A 16,874-nucleotide genomic window follows, 5' to 3' on the forward strand; every position below is an offset into this window, starting at 1 on the left:
TTTTCATCTTTCTTGGTCCCCTCCCTAGAATCCTGGCAACAGATGTGTGTTATTTCTCTTAGGGGAACCCTGCCTGGTGTTGCTATGGAGATAGGACGCTGCGACTTGCAGAGCAACTAGGACCCAGAAATCGCCTAGCAGACCTAAGCAAAGCCACTGCCTTGCGTTGCCTCCTTCCATACCTGCACGCCCCCTTCATCCAGAACTTTTTTTCTCTTGACTCCTTCCATGGAAGACTCGACCCCCCTGAAACAAAAAATAGAACACCAAGAACTTGGGGAAACAAGGCGGCCGTGGGAAGAAATGGAAACAACCTCCCAAGATCCTGAACCTGGGTTATCCGAGGCCTCAGAGTCGGAGCAGGGGCTGGAAACTGGACCTCAGTCCAAGAGCAGCCCTCCTGGGATCCCCCAATCTGGAGCCAGCACGCCTGTGGATGACCTCGTAGGACCAGGTGTGTCATCTCCACCTTCCCCATCTCAGGAGCCCTCCTCTACTCCTTCTCCCCTGGCTCTGGCCGCGCAGGACCTTATGGCACCATGGCAGTCAGACAACACCACTAGTGTGATTTCTGAAGCTGGGACAGCTCACTTTGACCATTTGGAACAATCATCTGATAAAGAAGAATCAACTCCTCATCAAACATGCCAATCAGAGGGAAACACTTTTTTTCATCAATCTCAGCAAACCAAATGTCACCTGTATGGACCGAGGGATGTGAGCTACAACAACTCTAAACGGAAAGAGCTGAGATTTGACATTTTTCAAGAAGACTCAAACAGTAACTATGATCTGGATCAGCCTGAGTCTGGGGCTTCTGAAGTGGCCCCCAGCATGCTTGAGATCGCCATTCAGAATGCTAAGGCTTACCTACTAAAGTCCAGTAGCAAGTCGGGCTTAAATCTGTAAGTCTTGGAGGAAGGGGGCTGGGGGAGAAATTTGGCAAAGGAAAGGGGGTATGAGTATCTCTGTGTGGGGATGTGTTTCTGTGGGTGAATGGAAATATATCTGAAAAGTCTGTATGAGTGAGAGAGTGACTTAATAATTCTTTGTATCATAGGACTCAAAATAGGTCACTGGTGGAGATTCTTCTAGCTTCTTTAAAGACCCTAGGTGCACAGAAATAAAATCTAGGAATTATGGAGTCTGGTGTTTGAAAGAAGCCATAAAGACAGTGAAGTCCAAGCATCTCTCCAAGATGCTTGTAAAAAAGGACTGTCTACCAAAATCTAAGCATTCTAAGTGCTTATATGGCTTGGTTTTGAGTCCCCACCCAGGCCAGTGCTAGGGTGATAAATTACCTGCGTTAACCTGGAACTGTCCTGATTGAGCACTGAAAGTTCTGCATCCTGAGAAACCTCTCAGTCCTAGGCAAACCAGGAGAATTGGTCGCTACACAGGCCACCCAAAAATACATGCCATTTTATCCAGATCTCTTAAAATGTGGTGATCAATGGCCCAGGAATGTTCTGACCATCCCATTATAGCTAAAATTCAGATCTTATGGTTGAGTATAGATTTCTAGAGATTCTTGTTGCCAGGGTTACATAACAATAGAGTCAACAGAATTTTAGGGCTAGAAGGGACTTGAGAAAACATCTAATACAATCCACTTGTTTTTTAAGTGAGGGGACCAAGTCATGGAAAAATTAATTTGCTCAAGATTTCTCTGGCTTACAGCACTCACTGACTCTTACCTTTCCCTCACTATGCTTTAGCCACATGGCCTCTTCAGTTCCCATGCTGCTCCCTCTGCCTGAAAGGCTTCTGCCCTAAGTCTTTCTAAGTCTTTTCCTGGCTGGCTTCTCATCTTTTAGAAGTCAGCTTCCACAGAACTCTATTATAACTGCCTGTTCTTTCCTTCATAGCACGTAAGGACATTTATAATTGTACATAGACTTATAGACTTATATTTAATGTCTGACTCTCTCACTAAAGTGCAGGCCTTCAGAGTGCAGGGACCATGTGAGTTTTGTACACCACTATATACTTAATGCCTAGCACAGTGCTATCAGCTATTTACTGAATAAAGAATGAATTAATGAATGGAAGTACAGGAAACACAGCCTGGACCTTTTGAATCTAGTTAATCCACCACGTAATTTGCTGAGATGCCTCCTGATTAATCAGCAAACATTAAATGAATGCCCACTCAATATACAGTATGTGGCAAATGTTTGTAGCTATTACTTGGCTTTTAAAAATATGAGGTATAATTTTAAAGTTTGAAGAATAAGAAACCAATGAATGTTTGATGCGAGAAATCTTCACAAAACCCAAATTAAAATATTATTTATAAATTACTGTTTTGAACTACAATTTACTTACATTTCAGGGATGTGATTTGCTGCTTAGCAGTGGATTCTATTTGAATTACTGATATAAACTTCTTGTCACAATTCCCTGGGTTAAATAACAAGCATGAATTTACAAACTTTGATAAAATGCCAAAAGAGCTCATTATAAACACTTGAAAGTTCACAATTTAAAACTGAATACTAAACAAAAAACGGGAAAATTTCATTTACTGAATGATTTTGTAACTGACATTACTTAAATAGCTAAATTTAATTTAATTTCCAAATATTAAGTCTCTGAGGTAACAAATGAATACCTTCCATAATATTCACTATTATCTTCTAAGTGCTTTAGAGCCTGTAGTTAAAAATGGCTTTTAGTAAAGGACAACTTTAACTCCATCTCCTATATGCAGACCTTATTTGACAGCCATGAAAGCTGTTTTTTTGTTGTTGTTGCAATTAAAACAATATTTGCCTAAAATATAATATTTCACATGTTGAATAAAAAGTCTACAGAAAATAATTGCTTGCTTCTTTTTTGCCAGTCATAATATTTCTGTTCATTTATAAAAATAGCAATATTTTGAGAAAGAATATGATATTCTTCATATATAATATTTGTAAACTGGCCTTCACATTGGTTGCCCATATAATCTACATATTTTTCTCTGACATTCTTAAGATCCGTTAGATAGATACAGATATTAAAGAAAAAATAAAATAACTAACCTGGCGGTCTAGTGGTTAAGACTTCGCCTTCCAATGCAGGGTGTGCGGGTTCAATCTCTGGTCAGGAAGCTAAGATCCCATAAGCCATTCAGCACTGCCAAAAAAAAAAAAAAAAATAGAGAACTTGCTTTGATTTATCTTATGCTCAAAGTTTTTCTTGGCAGTGGTAGAAGTTACTGTGATTTTCCCACTAAAAATCTCTGAAGTCTTCGAGTTCTTGAAGTTTCCTAAAAACCCACCGAGAATGCATGAAATGTTTTTCAAATGCTTTTGACAGGGTTATTATCTGGAATTTTCTCTTTTTGGGTAGATATGATCATCTTTCTGAAATGCTGACCAAGGTCTTAGATAAGCGTCCTGAAAATGCTGTGGACATCATTGAAAATGTTAGCCAAGAGGTGAAGATGGAACATTTTAGTATAAAACTGGATACACTCCAAAATGAGAATGAGATGCTTCCAACCTATGAAATAGCAGAGAAGCAAAAAGCTCTTTTTCTCCAGGGAAATTTAGAAGGAGCTGACCAAGAAATGGAAGATGAAATAGTAAGTCACTCCTGTAAATTTGAATAGGTCAACCTTAGGGTTTTGAGGTGAGTGGGGTGTGGCTTTAAATTCATATCCACTGCCTTTTATAGCTTACTAAATAGTATTGCAGCCTCATTTCACACCACTCATTTCCTTGGTTAGAGTTTCTTATGTTTTCACACAGTGTTTTAGTATTTCAGAGGCTTAGCTGTTTTATATGTTTGTAGGGTTAAACTGCTTGATATCAGAAAAAAAGTTTTCTTCACCTTTAAATTCTCCAAAGTACCTGGTACAGATCTGAGTGTGTAGCTGTTTCTTATTAAATATTTGCTGAATGAATGAATAAATGTCACATAATTTAAAATTAGGCTTTAAATCAAGTTGCATATTTTCTCCTTTAATTTACTGGAAAAATTAAAAGAACTTCTAATGTCATTTGCATTCTCTTCCAAGGCTACTTCTTCATATTGTGTCTTGACAGTATATATATTATGTCAATGAGACATAATAGAAGAGGAGAGAAATAAAATATTTCTTTTAATCCCCATAGATAAATTGTTGAAAATATTTACAAAGTTGGTGACAGAGATAAAAAGGTATCATTCGAGAATAAAATCAGCTGTATTACTGAAATTTTACCTCCAAATATTTCAAATCAGTATACACTACTGTTTCCTAAATGCCTGCATATTTGCAGTTTATTCTACTGAGTAATTTTTACTGTACATCTACTGAGCTTCTATGTTCTGTTACTACTAGACTATTTAAAACTGTCCTCATACTTGCAAATTTGATGTTTGGAGTAACATATGTTCAGAAAAGGACATGGATTTCAGTCAAAGAAAGGAGGAGGAGTAGGGATATGCACAGTAGCTTTACCCTCTAGAGCGCCTTAGCTGTTATAGGGAGACACAAATTGACACAGTGAGATATAGAATACTCAGAAGGAACAAGCGATAGGTGTCAAGGATTTGATATTGGCTGACCTTTTCTAAAAATATCTTACTCCAAACACTTGATTATGTAGCCACATATAGTATTGACAAGTCTGGCAGCAAACAGCATGTGGGGATCCAACAGAAGGCAGGCACTCTCATGCAGGAGTTTATCAAAGAAGGTTAGACTCCAGTATGAGAATAGGGCACTGCACTATCTATAGGCACAGTATTACAAGGCAGGGATCTGTGTTCTGAACTGGGTTTTGGGATGAGAATACAGATAAGCTGTTTTGATCCTGGAACCTGAGCCTCTTAACCAGACTCCCTCAATTCCTCCTAATAAAGAGTAGGATTGGTTTTAGAGAAAGGATGAACCAAATCATCAGATGAAGATAAAAAGTTCTACCTCAGAGAGTAGAAAGATTCAGGAACAGGAAGACAGGTAGCTCTTGGAACTCTGTCCCAGACTGATATGTTTAGAGTATTAATATTTCTATTCATGTCTTTGACCACACCAGAATTCCTGTTCTTAGTCTTCAGCAGTCATTTATTCCTTCACCCATTGATTTGCAAACATACCTACTGCATGCTAGGTACTGAGATATACACATAGAAAAGACTTTTCTAACTTTACGTTGGTCACAGTCTAGTGAAAGAGGTAAAAAAGATTAAAGTTATTTGACTACTGCAGTAATAGAGATATGGTGGAAAAAACAGGGGCTTTTGAATTAGATCTGAATTTGAATCCTAGTTCAATCACTTATTCCCTGTGTGACTCTAAATGACTAAACATTTCCAAGCCTCAGGGATAATCACATGGCAACAACTTGAGGGGTAGAGGTCCTATACATAAAGGATCTGGCACATCCTAGAAACTTAATGAATAGTAGCAGTTACTACTGTGTTGTTCTGAAAAGCTATAAGCAACGAACTCTGCTATTAGGATCTGGGCAATGCTGTGTAATGGCAGTGATATTTCATTTGGATCATGAAGGATAAGTAGAAGTTCACCAGGTGAAGACTATAAGGCATAAAATTCTGGGACAAAAGCACAATAAAATGTCAGGAAAGACTATTTAGCATTTGGGAAACTGACTTCAGATTTGAGGGATTTTGAGTGAAGGAAATGAAGCAAGCAAGGTGCTTTAAAGCTAGACTGCTCACCGTGTATTGATAAGAAATTGATCTCTTGCATACAGTGGGAAATTAATAGAGGTTTTTAGTAGAGAAAGCATGGTCTGACTTATGGTTTAGGAACATAACTTTGGTAGTAATGTGGAGCAGAATGAAAGAAGAAGGGTTTGAATGGGGACAAGGAAGACAGTATTAGAAGACTTCCGTGACAGGACAAGTAGTCTGGGTGGAGACTAGCATGTTAAAGAGGAGGGGATAATGCCAACAGCTTTTTAGGTGGTGGAATCAATAGGACTTTAACTAAATATGAGAATCAAGGGAGTCAGAGGGAGCAAGGATGACTGAACTTTCTAGTTCTGGAAACTGAGTGATGGTGATATCTTTGGAAAATGTTCAGATTGAAAGTTCTCGTAGTTGGCTAGGAATAAGGTTGTGAAATGTAGGAGAAAAGTCAGAGTGAGAGAAGTAGATTTTAAAAACCACATATCACTTGGGTTGGTGTGGGAGAAATCTTCTAAGCATAAAGTACTGAGTGATGAGATGACTGAAATTTTGAGGACACCGATATTTAGGCCTCAATTAATTAAAAAGACTAAGAAGAAATAGTTATAGAAGAGTAGGATCAGAGCGCATGGTGCAATAGATCCCAAAGAAAGTCTTACAACCAGATGAGATTAGGATTGAAAAAAGTCATTATGATTATTTTGACACTCTATTTTTTAACTCAAGTTATAATACAAATAAGAGCAGATCATTTGTAAGAATAGCAAAGTGCTCTTAATTTCTCAGGTTCTAAAGGTTGTCTTGCCAAGTTATCCCTAGCTCAGTTAAGGTTATTTTCTACTTTCTCAAAAATGTTTTTCTAGAGTTCACTTGAGACTCTGTTTTTATTTTCCTGTACTTCTTTTTTGGAATTATTTCTGCTTTTCTCATTTTAAACCCAAAATTATTTATCATAAGTAGAAACAAGCATATAACTAAATTATGTCTTCAAATGTAGTCATGCCTGAGCATTTATCTTATCATACATTCCTTTTATTTATCCTGTATATTACACCCATATTGATTTTTATTTACCCTATATCTTACCATATCCATATTATAAATATTTATTAAGTAAATGTATGATAATATATAAAAACAAGCATAAACATATATTTATAAAAATTTTTTTCTAAATATCTGTAGGTAGGTTTTGCTATATTTATTTATTTACCTGGCAAATATGGCTTTTTATTTTTAAATGTTTTTTGAATTTTATTTTTTTTACTACAGGTTCTTATTGGTTATCTATTTTATACATATTACTGTATACTATATTTTATTATTTCAAGATAGTAAAGGGGCCACTTAAATATTTCTTATAAGGAGAGGATGTTGGACTTTTTTTTTCCATGATAGGTTATTACAAGATATTGAATATAGTTCCCTGTGTTATACAGTAAATCCTTGTTGCTTGTCTATTTTATGCATAATAGTTTGTATCTGTTAATCCCATACTCTTAATTTATCCCTCCCCTCCCTTTCCCCTTTGGTAACCATAAATTTGTTTTCTGTGTCTGTGAGTCTGTTTCTGTTTTGTATATAGATTCATTTACATTAGTTTTTAGATTCTACATGTGATATATAATATTTGTCTTCTCCTGTCTTACTTCACTTAGTATGATATTCTCTAGGTCCATCCATGTTGCTGCAAATGGCAATAGTTCATTCTTATGGCTGAGCAGTATTCCATTGTATACACATACCACATCTTCTTAAACCAGTCGTCTGTTGATGGGAACTTGGGTTGTTTCCATGTCTTGGCTATTGTAAATAGTGCTGCTATAAACATCAGGGTGCACGTATCTTTTGCAGTTAGTGTCTTTGTTTTCTTCAGATACATACCCAGGCATGGAACTGCTGGATCATATGGTGGCTCTATTTTAAATTTTTAAAGGAACCTCCATACTGTTTTCCATAGTGGCTACATTCCCATCAACAGTGTAGGAGAGTTCCTTTTCTCCTTGTAAATTTTTTGATGATAGCTATTCTGACCAGCGTGAGGTGATACCTATTGTGGTTTTGATTTGTAGTCTCTAATAATTAGAGATTTTAAGCGTCTTTTCATGTGCCTGTTGGCCATCTGTATGTCTTCTTTGGAGAAATGTCTATTTAGGTCTTCTGTCCATTTTCTGATTGGGTTGTTTGTTTTTTGATATTGAGTTGTATGAACTGTTTGTATGTTTTGGATATTGACCCCTTGTCAGCAGCATCATTTGCAAATACTTTCTCCCATTCCCTAGGTTGTCTTTATGTTTTGTTAATATTTTCTTTTGCTATGCAAAAGCTTGTAAGTTTGATTAGGTCCCATTTGTTTATTTTTGCTTTTATTTCTTTTGCCTTGGGAGACTGATCTAAGAAAATATTGCTATGATTTATGTCCAAGAATGTTTTGCCTATGTTCTCTTCTAGGAGTTTTATGGTGTTGTGACTTATATTCAGGTCTTTAAGCCATTTTCAGTTTATTTTTGTATATGGTTTGAGGGAGTGTACTAATTTCATTGATTTATATGTAGCTGTCCAGCTTTCCCAATACCACTTGCTGAAGAGACTGTCTTTTCTCCATTGTATATTCTTATCTCCTTTGTCGTGGATTAATTGGCCATGGGTGTGTGGGTTTATTTCTGGGCTCTCTATTCTCATGCCAAAACCATGTTGATTTGATTACTATAGCATTGTAGTATTGTCTGAAGTCTGGGAGGGTTATACCTCCAGCTTTGTTTTTTCCTCAGGATTGCTCTGGCAATTCTGGGTCTTCTGTAGTTCCATATAAATTTTAGAATTAATTGTTCTAGTTCTGTGAAAAATGTCATGGTTTTTAAAAATAGGGATCACATTAATGTAGACTGCAAGCAGTTCTCTTATGGATAAAATATTAATCACAGCAATTGTATTCCCAGGCAGAACACTCTCTTCCAAATGTAATGGAGTCAGCTTTTTATTTTGAACAAGCTGGAGTTGGTTTGGGCACAGATGAGACTTATCGCATATTTCTTGCCCTCAAGCAGCTTACTGACACCCACCCAATCCAAAAATGTCGTTTCTGGGGTAAGATCTTAGGTCTGGAAATGAATTATATTGTAGCTGAAGTGGAATTCCGTGAGGGAGAAGATGAAGAGGTGGAAGAGGAAGAGGTACCTGAAGAGAGGGACAATGGAGACAATGAAGCTGATGAAGATGAATTACCAAGGTCCTTTTACAAGGCCCCACAGGCTATTCCAAAGGAAGAAAGCAGAACAGGTGCCAACAAATATGTCTACTTTGTTTGCAATGAACCAGGAAGACCATGGGTGAAGTTACCAGCAGTTACACCTGCACAAATTGTTATTGCAAGAAAAATCAAGAAATTTTTCACCGGGCGATTGGATACCCCCATCATAAGCTACCCACCCTTCCCAGGAAATGAGAGTAATTACTTACGAGCACAAATTGCCAGAATTTCAGCAGGGACTCAGGTTAGCCCTCTAGGATTCTATCATTTTGGTGAAGAAGAAGGAGAAGAGGAGGAAGAAACAGAAGGCAGGCGAGATAGCTTTGAAGAAAACCCCGATTTTGAAGGCATCCAAGTGATTGATCTAGTGGAATCCCTATCCAATTGGGTTCATCATGTACAACATATACTCCCTCAGGTAGGGGCTTTGCAATTCTCAATCTATCATCTAGTCAGCAAATATTTATTAAATTCTGTCTACAATGCATACAATATATACAAGACAAAGGCCTTCAGACTCCAGACAGAGACAATTAAAAAACCTAGTGAAAACACAGAGTACTGTGTAATTGCCAAGTAGTATAGATCTGTGATTCAAATGTAAATAAAATAAATATTTCTATGGAGTATTTGACAAGTTACATAAGGATTTAGATTTAGGTGTGTTGTGAAATTATTTTTTATATGTTAAATATAGATGGTACATTAATTTTGGTAGGAGTTCTTTTATTCTATTTTTATAATACAAGGAACTTTTTTTGCCAAGAATGATAAAAGATTCTAACAAAAACAAGTAAACAGTGTTCTGTAACAGTTATATAGAACCTATTCTGCCAGTTGTTCTTAATAGCACTCTATATGTATTATCTCATTTAAAACTCACAACTGTATGAAAGACTAATATCCTTATTTTACAGATGAGGAAATTAAGGCAGAGGGTTTAAGAAATGTCACAGGGGGAATACAGCTAATAAACAACAGGGTCAGATGTGAATGGGCAGAATGGATCCAGAGTCCATACTCTTAATCAATCTGTTAAACTGTCTCATCTGTAGGTAAAAAATCTTCAATATACTTTGATGTACATGAGATATTCTTAAATACCTCTAGATGAGTTAATTAAATGAGAAATTATAAGCCCCAAACTCCATACCTAATCTTATTATCACATTTTTGTTATTAATAATAATAATAGTACCTTACCTTCACATAAATCAGTAAAATGATACCTTCTTCACAAAGGTTCTAATGATTTTAATATATAAATGTTCTGTAACTTCAAGAAGTGGGCAGATTCTTGAAATAGTACAGTCTTTGCTTAAAATAACATTGATCAAAACAGCTTTTGGTAAATATATGTTGAATGAATGATCAATATGCCACATAATGGGATGTCATGCAGATAATTACTTCAATCCAAAAGAATATTTTGATACTTTAAGGTCCTTGTTAGACTACTAAATCTTCCAATATTTATACCCAGGGTCGCTGTAATTGGTTCAACCCCATGCAAAAAAGTGAGGAGGAAGAAGAAGCAGAAGCAGAAGCAGAAGAAGAAGAAGAAGAAGAAGAAAGAGAAGAGCCTGACTACATAGAACAGGAAGTAGGGCCTCCTCTCTTGACACCAATCTCTGAAGATTTAGGTAATTTTACACACTATATGTGGGTGTGGGTGTGTGTGTGTATAGGCATACATAAGTATGTACACATGTACATACAAGCAAACTTTGGAGGTATTGCGGGATAAATTCCAGACCACTGCAATAAAGTGAGTCAATAATTTTTTGGTTTCCCAGTGCATATAAAAGTTTTGTTTACACTCTACTGTAGTCTATTAAGTGTGCAATAACATTATTTCCCCAAACATGTACATACCTTAATTAAAAAATACTGTATTGTGGGGGGGGATGAGAGAATTAGGTGAGGGAGATTAAGAGGTACAAACTTCCAGTTACAAAATAAATGAGTCAAGGGTATGAAATGTACAGTGTGGGGAATATAGTCCAAATAAAAAGGTCTTTGTATGGTGACATATAAAGTGGCTAAACTTGTCGTGGTGATCATTTTGAAATGTATAGAAAAAAATCACTATGTTGGGGCTCCCCTGGTGGTGCAGTGGTTGAGAGTCTGCCTGCCGATGCAGGGAACACGGGTTCATGCCCCGGTCCAGGAGGATCCCACATGCCGTGGAGCGGCTGGGCCCGTGAGCCATGGCCGCTGAGCCTGCGTGTCCAGAGCCTGTGCTCTGCAATGGGAGAGGCCACAACATTGAGAGGCCCGTGTACAGCACACACACACACAAAAAAAAAATCACTATGTTGTGTAACAGGAACTAACGTAGTGTTGTAGGTCAATTATAGTTCAAAAAAACAAATATACATGCAAACTCAAAGAAAAAGAGATCAAACTGGAAGAAAAAAATATTGTATTGCTAAAAAATGCTAACCATCATCTGAGCCTTCAGCGACTCATAATCTTTTTACTGGTGGAGAGTCTTGCCTTGATGTTGATGGCTGTTGACTAATCAGGGTGGTGGTTGGTGAAGGTTTGGGTCTTAAAATAAGACGACAAGGAAGTTTACCACATTGACTCTTCCTTTCACAAACGATTTCTCAGTAGCATGCAAAGCTGTTTGATAGCATTTTACTCACAGTAGAAAATTGAAGTCAATCTTCTCAAACTCTGCCACTGCTTTATCAACTAAGTTTATATCATATTGTAAATCCTTTGTATTCGTTTCAACAATCTTCACAGCATCTTCACCAGGAGTAGATTCCATGTCCACGTCAAGAAACCACTGTCTTTGTTCATCCATAAGAAGCAACTCCTTATCAAGTTTTATCATGAGATTGCAGCAATTCAGTCACATCTTCAGGCACCACTTCTAATTACAGTTCTCTTGCTATTTCCACCACATCTGCAATTACTTCCTCCAACTGAAGTCTTGATCCCCTCAAAGTCATCCAAGAGGGTTGGAATCAATGTCTTCCAAACTCCTGTTAATGTTGACATTTTGACCACTTCCCATGAATCATATATGTTCTTAATGGCATCTAGAAAGGTGAATCCTTTACAGGTTTTTAAAAATTTTATTTGTTACATTCTCCCATTTATTTATTTTTTCCTTCCAGTTGTAGTGATATAATTGACATACAGCACTGTATAAGTTTAAGGTGTAAGACATAATGATTTGACTAAATTACATCACAAAATGATAACCACAATAAGTTTAGTCACCACCCATTATCTCATATAGTTAAAAAAGAAAAAAGAAAAAAATTTTCCTTGTGATGTGACAAGAACTCTCAGGATTTACTCTATTCACACCTTTCATATATAACACACATCAGTGTTAATTATATTAATCATGTTGTACATGACATCCCTAGTACCTATTTATTAGGATGTTTGTACCTTTTGACCACCTTCCTTCAATTTCAATTCCCCCTCCAACAACCCACCATCTCCGGTAATCACAAACCTGATCTCTTCTTTTATGAGCTTTTTGGTTTGTTTTTGAAGTATAATTGACCTACAGCACAATATTAGTTCCTGGTGCACAACACAATTCACCATTGTTGGAGCAGTCAGAACACACACAATATTTATAGAATTAAGTTCTGTTTTACATGGGCATGGTTAGTGGTACCCCAAAACAATTACAATAGTAAGATTAAAGATCACAGATCACCATAACAAATACAATAATAATGAAAAGTCTGAAATACTGAGAGAATTACCAAAATGTTACAGAGACACGAGGTGAGCAAATGCTGTTGGAAAAAATGGTGTCAACAGACTTGCTTGATGCAGGGTTGCCACAAAATTTCCATTTGTAAAAAACTCCATACCTGTTAAGCACTACAAAACAAGGTATGCCATACTATGTATGTATACAATGTAACATATATTTTTATATATATACCAAATACTCTCTCTATATTGATACTACGCATGTATATATACACAGGTATTTCCTGCTTTCAAAAGATAGCCTTACACCACTTTGCTTTTATGAGACAACTACATTAGTACCTATTTTCACTGATAGAAATCCAGAAGATGTTCTCTTTTACGAAGAAAAAAAAAAGGCAAAAATAGCGTTCAGCACTTGTTTTGCAGTGAGCAGTTATAGAAGCAGCACACACTTCAATCTGTCAGAGGGGCACCTCCAAGCTCCTTCTCCAGGAACTACACTCAGCATCTCAGCATCAAGTTGCCATAGCTTTGAACTGTGCTTGTGAGCTTCTATGCTTTATCTCAGTTAATCTTGTCAATCCATTAGCAAGATGTGTCCTAAAGTAATTGCTTCTTCGCTCTATGTCATTTCAGCTTACAAAAGGTTTCACAGGAATGCTCTACTTTTGGATAGCGGGGGAAACCTGTACACACACACACACACACACACACACACAGAGTACATGGTGGGAATAAAGAATGTAATGTAGCTGGCCCCACCAAGAACTGTCTAGGACAGAGGTTGCGGGAGTGCACTGCAGAGGAAGTATAAGGTGGCTCTACCTCTTAGTGGAAATGCTGATAGTTATCTTTGTTATCATTCTTGTTTTGCATTCTACAGATCATAAACACGAGACACAGTTAAAATATGAGGTACTGTTTTTGTTTTTTTTCTAATCTACTATTGCTTTCATATTCTTTTTTTCTTCCTATTCAGTTTTGGAGCATTCGTGCTTATAACCCCAGCTCTCTTTCATAATAATGATTTGGTCATCACGTATTTTTCCCTCCGCCACATAGGCCTCCTCTTGTAAAACTTATTTTCTCTGCTTTACAAATGTACACACACATATAAACACACACAAATATATATATACAAATGTATACACACTTTTCTTTTCAAATTTCATTTTTCCACAACGTTCATATAATACCCTCCTGATCTTATATTAAGCTGCTAATGTTTTAACTTTATGTCGTGTGTACTTTAAGATTTATAAATACAGCTTTTCTGTTACACAGTATATCCTTGTCTATTTAGGAGTTAAGTCTATTTTGAATTTCTCTTTGGTTTACAGAGATCCAGAATATACCACCTTGGACAACACGGTTATCCTCAAATCTCATTCCTCAATATGCTATTGCAGTCCTTAGATCCAACCTTTGGACTGGAGCATATGCCTTTTCCAATGGCAAGTAAGTATGTAACAACTTACAAGGCTATTATTTTGATTATTTAACTTCTGGAAATTATAAGTTATCACTGGAATGTCAAGTGTGTATGGCATAAGATTAATTCAAACAACATCCATCTTATACAACAAAGCATCAAATTTAGAACATTAGAGTAATTCAGACTTCTGCCTTTTCATCTGAATTATCCAATTAATGGGGCTAAAATGTTTTTTCTTCTGTGATTATTTGAGTAATTGATATTCATTTCATGGAGGTAATTCTAAGCAGTATTTAGTTTAAATCTCTTCATTTTTGTTGGATATCTTGATAAAAGATAATTTAAAATATGTATGATTTAGGCTACCACTTTCAAAAGAATTAGGATAAGAGGATAGTAAACGTCCTTTAATTCCTCACCCAGAGCATACACTTTCATTTGTCTTATGCTTCCATTTCGTACTTAATAACCTAGTGTCAGAAGCTCGGCTGAGCTGGAGATCTGAGCGGTCAAATGTCAGAGTAGCCATTAAAGCAACAAGCCAGGAATGAAAATGTTAAGCCTTTATAAAATCACTTACTGTGATGATATAACCAAGTTGAAGAACTGATTCCCCCCCTTCCCCCACCCCGTTCCATTTGCCCCCATGGAATGGCACACTGGTGGAAGGTCAGATGGGTCAGCAGAGTTGTGGGGTCATCTCAATGACAAGGAAGTCCCCACATAAGGCTCCTGCAGTTTTAAGGACCTGTGACCAGAGAAAGGTGGGGAGGGCTAGGGAAAAGTACTGGCTACTGAGTCAAGAGTAGGGGAGTGTGTCTATAAGGTCTCCCCTTCTCTCACCCAACCCTCATTAGGAAGCCTTGGCAAAGGGGCCTGAAGAAGACCTCTGCTGAAGGCCTCAGATGAAGAGGCCTGGGAATGAAGGCACCTGGGCCAGGAACACAATTGTGTTAAAAGCATGACAGGCCAGAGGGGCCAGAATCCTTGACCACAACGCTCTCTTAGAGATTGCAGTGCACTTGCTATGCACCAAGTCTGAGGTGGAGAGGGCAGTTTTCCCCCAGTGAGGCCTAACTAGGTAAAGCTTTTGTAATTGCTCAAGGATGGACCTGAAAAATCACACATAGGTTGTTAACCACAAGTCCGACTTCTCACCCAGCCAAGAGTTTTCAAGGTTGGCAACTTCTTAATTCTTTCTAACTTTAAGGAAAGTATGTAATGTTTAACTTCGTTGCTTTGTTTTTTCTGAAAATAATTAAAAGATGAAAGGCTCTGGTCCAGGTGTAGGGTACATTTTGACAGGGTCTGGCCCTATGTTTTCTTAACCAGCTTAAGCAGTTTGGATCATAGTAATTCCCTGTGGTAAAAGAATCATTTAGGGATATTTCATCTCTAATGCATTTAAAATATACTGTACTGTTTTAACATTATGGGACTATGATACTCTAAGCACCTTATCCTTACAGAAAAGGATCAATTTTTCTTACTGAAAAATTATATAATGATCTACATTTTTTTTTAACTTACAGAAAGTTTGAAAATTTCTACATAGGCTGGGGTCATAAATATAGTCCAGACAGCTATACACCTCCAGTTCCACCACCAGTTTATCAAGAGTACCCCAGTGGACCAGAAATTACAGAAATGGATGACCCTAGTGTGGAAGAGGAGCAGGCTTTCAGGGCTGCACAAGAAGCAGCTGTAAATTCAACAGAGGAAAATGAAGAAACTGAGGAAGATGGAGATGAGGAAGATGACTATGACTAATAAAAATAAAATTAGCCCAGTCTTATGAGACTGATACACACATACTCCTTATTTGGGACTGATATATATATATATATATATATATATATATATATATATAGTTGCCTATATATATATATATATATAGGCAACTATTGATGTGCAAAATATCATTCCTTGAAAATATAAAATTTGGAATTTTGTATGTAGAACTATTAATATGTACTTTTAGAAAGATACTCAATGGATCTTTCAGAGGCTAAATGACATTTTCTTACATTACTGTTCTGATGGCTGCAGCTAATGGAATATGTGCCTCTATATTTTTTTCTTTTTAAGTCTCAGGTTGAATTTCTAATATGGCAAACATGGAAATACATAACCCACAAAAGCTCCTTGGGGGCTTCCCTGGTGGCGCAGTGGTTGAGAGTCCGCCTGCCGATGCAGGGGACGCGGGTTCGTGCCCCGGTCTGGGAGGATCCCACATGCCGCGGAGCGGCTGGGCCCGTGAGCCGTGGCCGCTGGGCCTGTGCGTCCGGAGCCTGTGCTCCGCAACGGGAGAGGCCACAGCAGTGAGAGGCCCACATAACGCAAAAAAAAAAAAAAAAAAAAAAGCTCCTTGGGAACTTAAATATTTTTTGAGCATCAAGGAATACTGAGACCAAAAATATTGATAATAACTAAATTAGAGCATGTGTTCTTAAGCAATCTGTGATATTGTATGCAAATACTGTGTGTATGTATATACATCTATATATATATGCCCCCACTGTGGGGAGAGAGTATGTAACTCCACCACCTGCTCAAAGGCTGTGGGAACATTCAAATTTTTTAACTCTTTTACTTGTTGCTTCTTAAAGAAATGTCTCAATGTAACTCTTCTTTCATCCTACAGAAATTGGTTTTATCTGATTTCAGGGAAAACAATTTGCACAGAGATGGCTAGCTGGGACATCCAAAGACTTCAAACTGATATTTTCTACCACTGCTTTTCTAAAATTAGTTATTTCCATTCACCAAAATAGTATTTTTAAGTTCTATATGTGATGTGCCATGCACTGTGGGGCTACTGTTAAAAACTAGACATTGCTCCTGAAAACTTAGCACTTACAT

The 16,874-nt window shown here is 37.1% G+C and overlaps 1 protein-coding gene across 1 annotated transcript; it reads left to right on the top strand.

The window, feature by feature from the left end:
* Positions 1-228: 228 nt before the first annotated feature.
* RSPH4A (radial spoke head component 4A) lies at positions 229-15,782 on the top strand (the record flags this gene model as incomplete). The annotated part of the gene is made up of 6 exons (XM_079716469.1): positions 229-905; positions 3,340-3,574; positions 8,571-9,299; positions 10,365-10,524; positions 13,918-14,035; positions 15,545-15,782. The coding sequence occupies 6 exons, from the start codon at positions 229-231 to the stop codon at positions 15,780-15,782; spliced, it is 2,157 nt and encodes a 718-aa protein (XP_079572595.1).
* Between the last annotated feature and the right edge of the window lie 1,092 nt (positions 15,783-16,874).

The sequence above is a fragment of the Hyperoodon ampullatus genome (genome assembly GCF_949752795.1).
Source record: "Hyperoodon ampullatus genome assembly, chromosome: 12".
NCBI classification, from domain to species: domain Eukaryota; kingdom Metazoa; phylum Chordata; class Mammalia; order Artiodactyla; family Ziphiidae; genus Hyperoodon; species Hyperoodon ampullatus.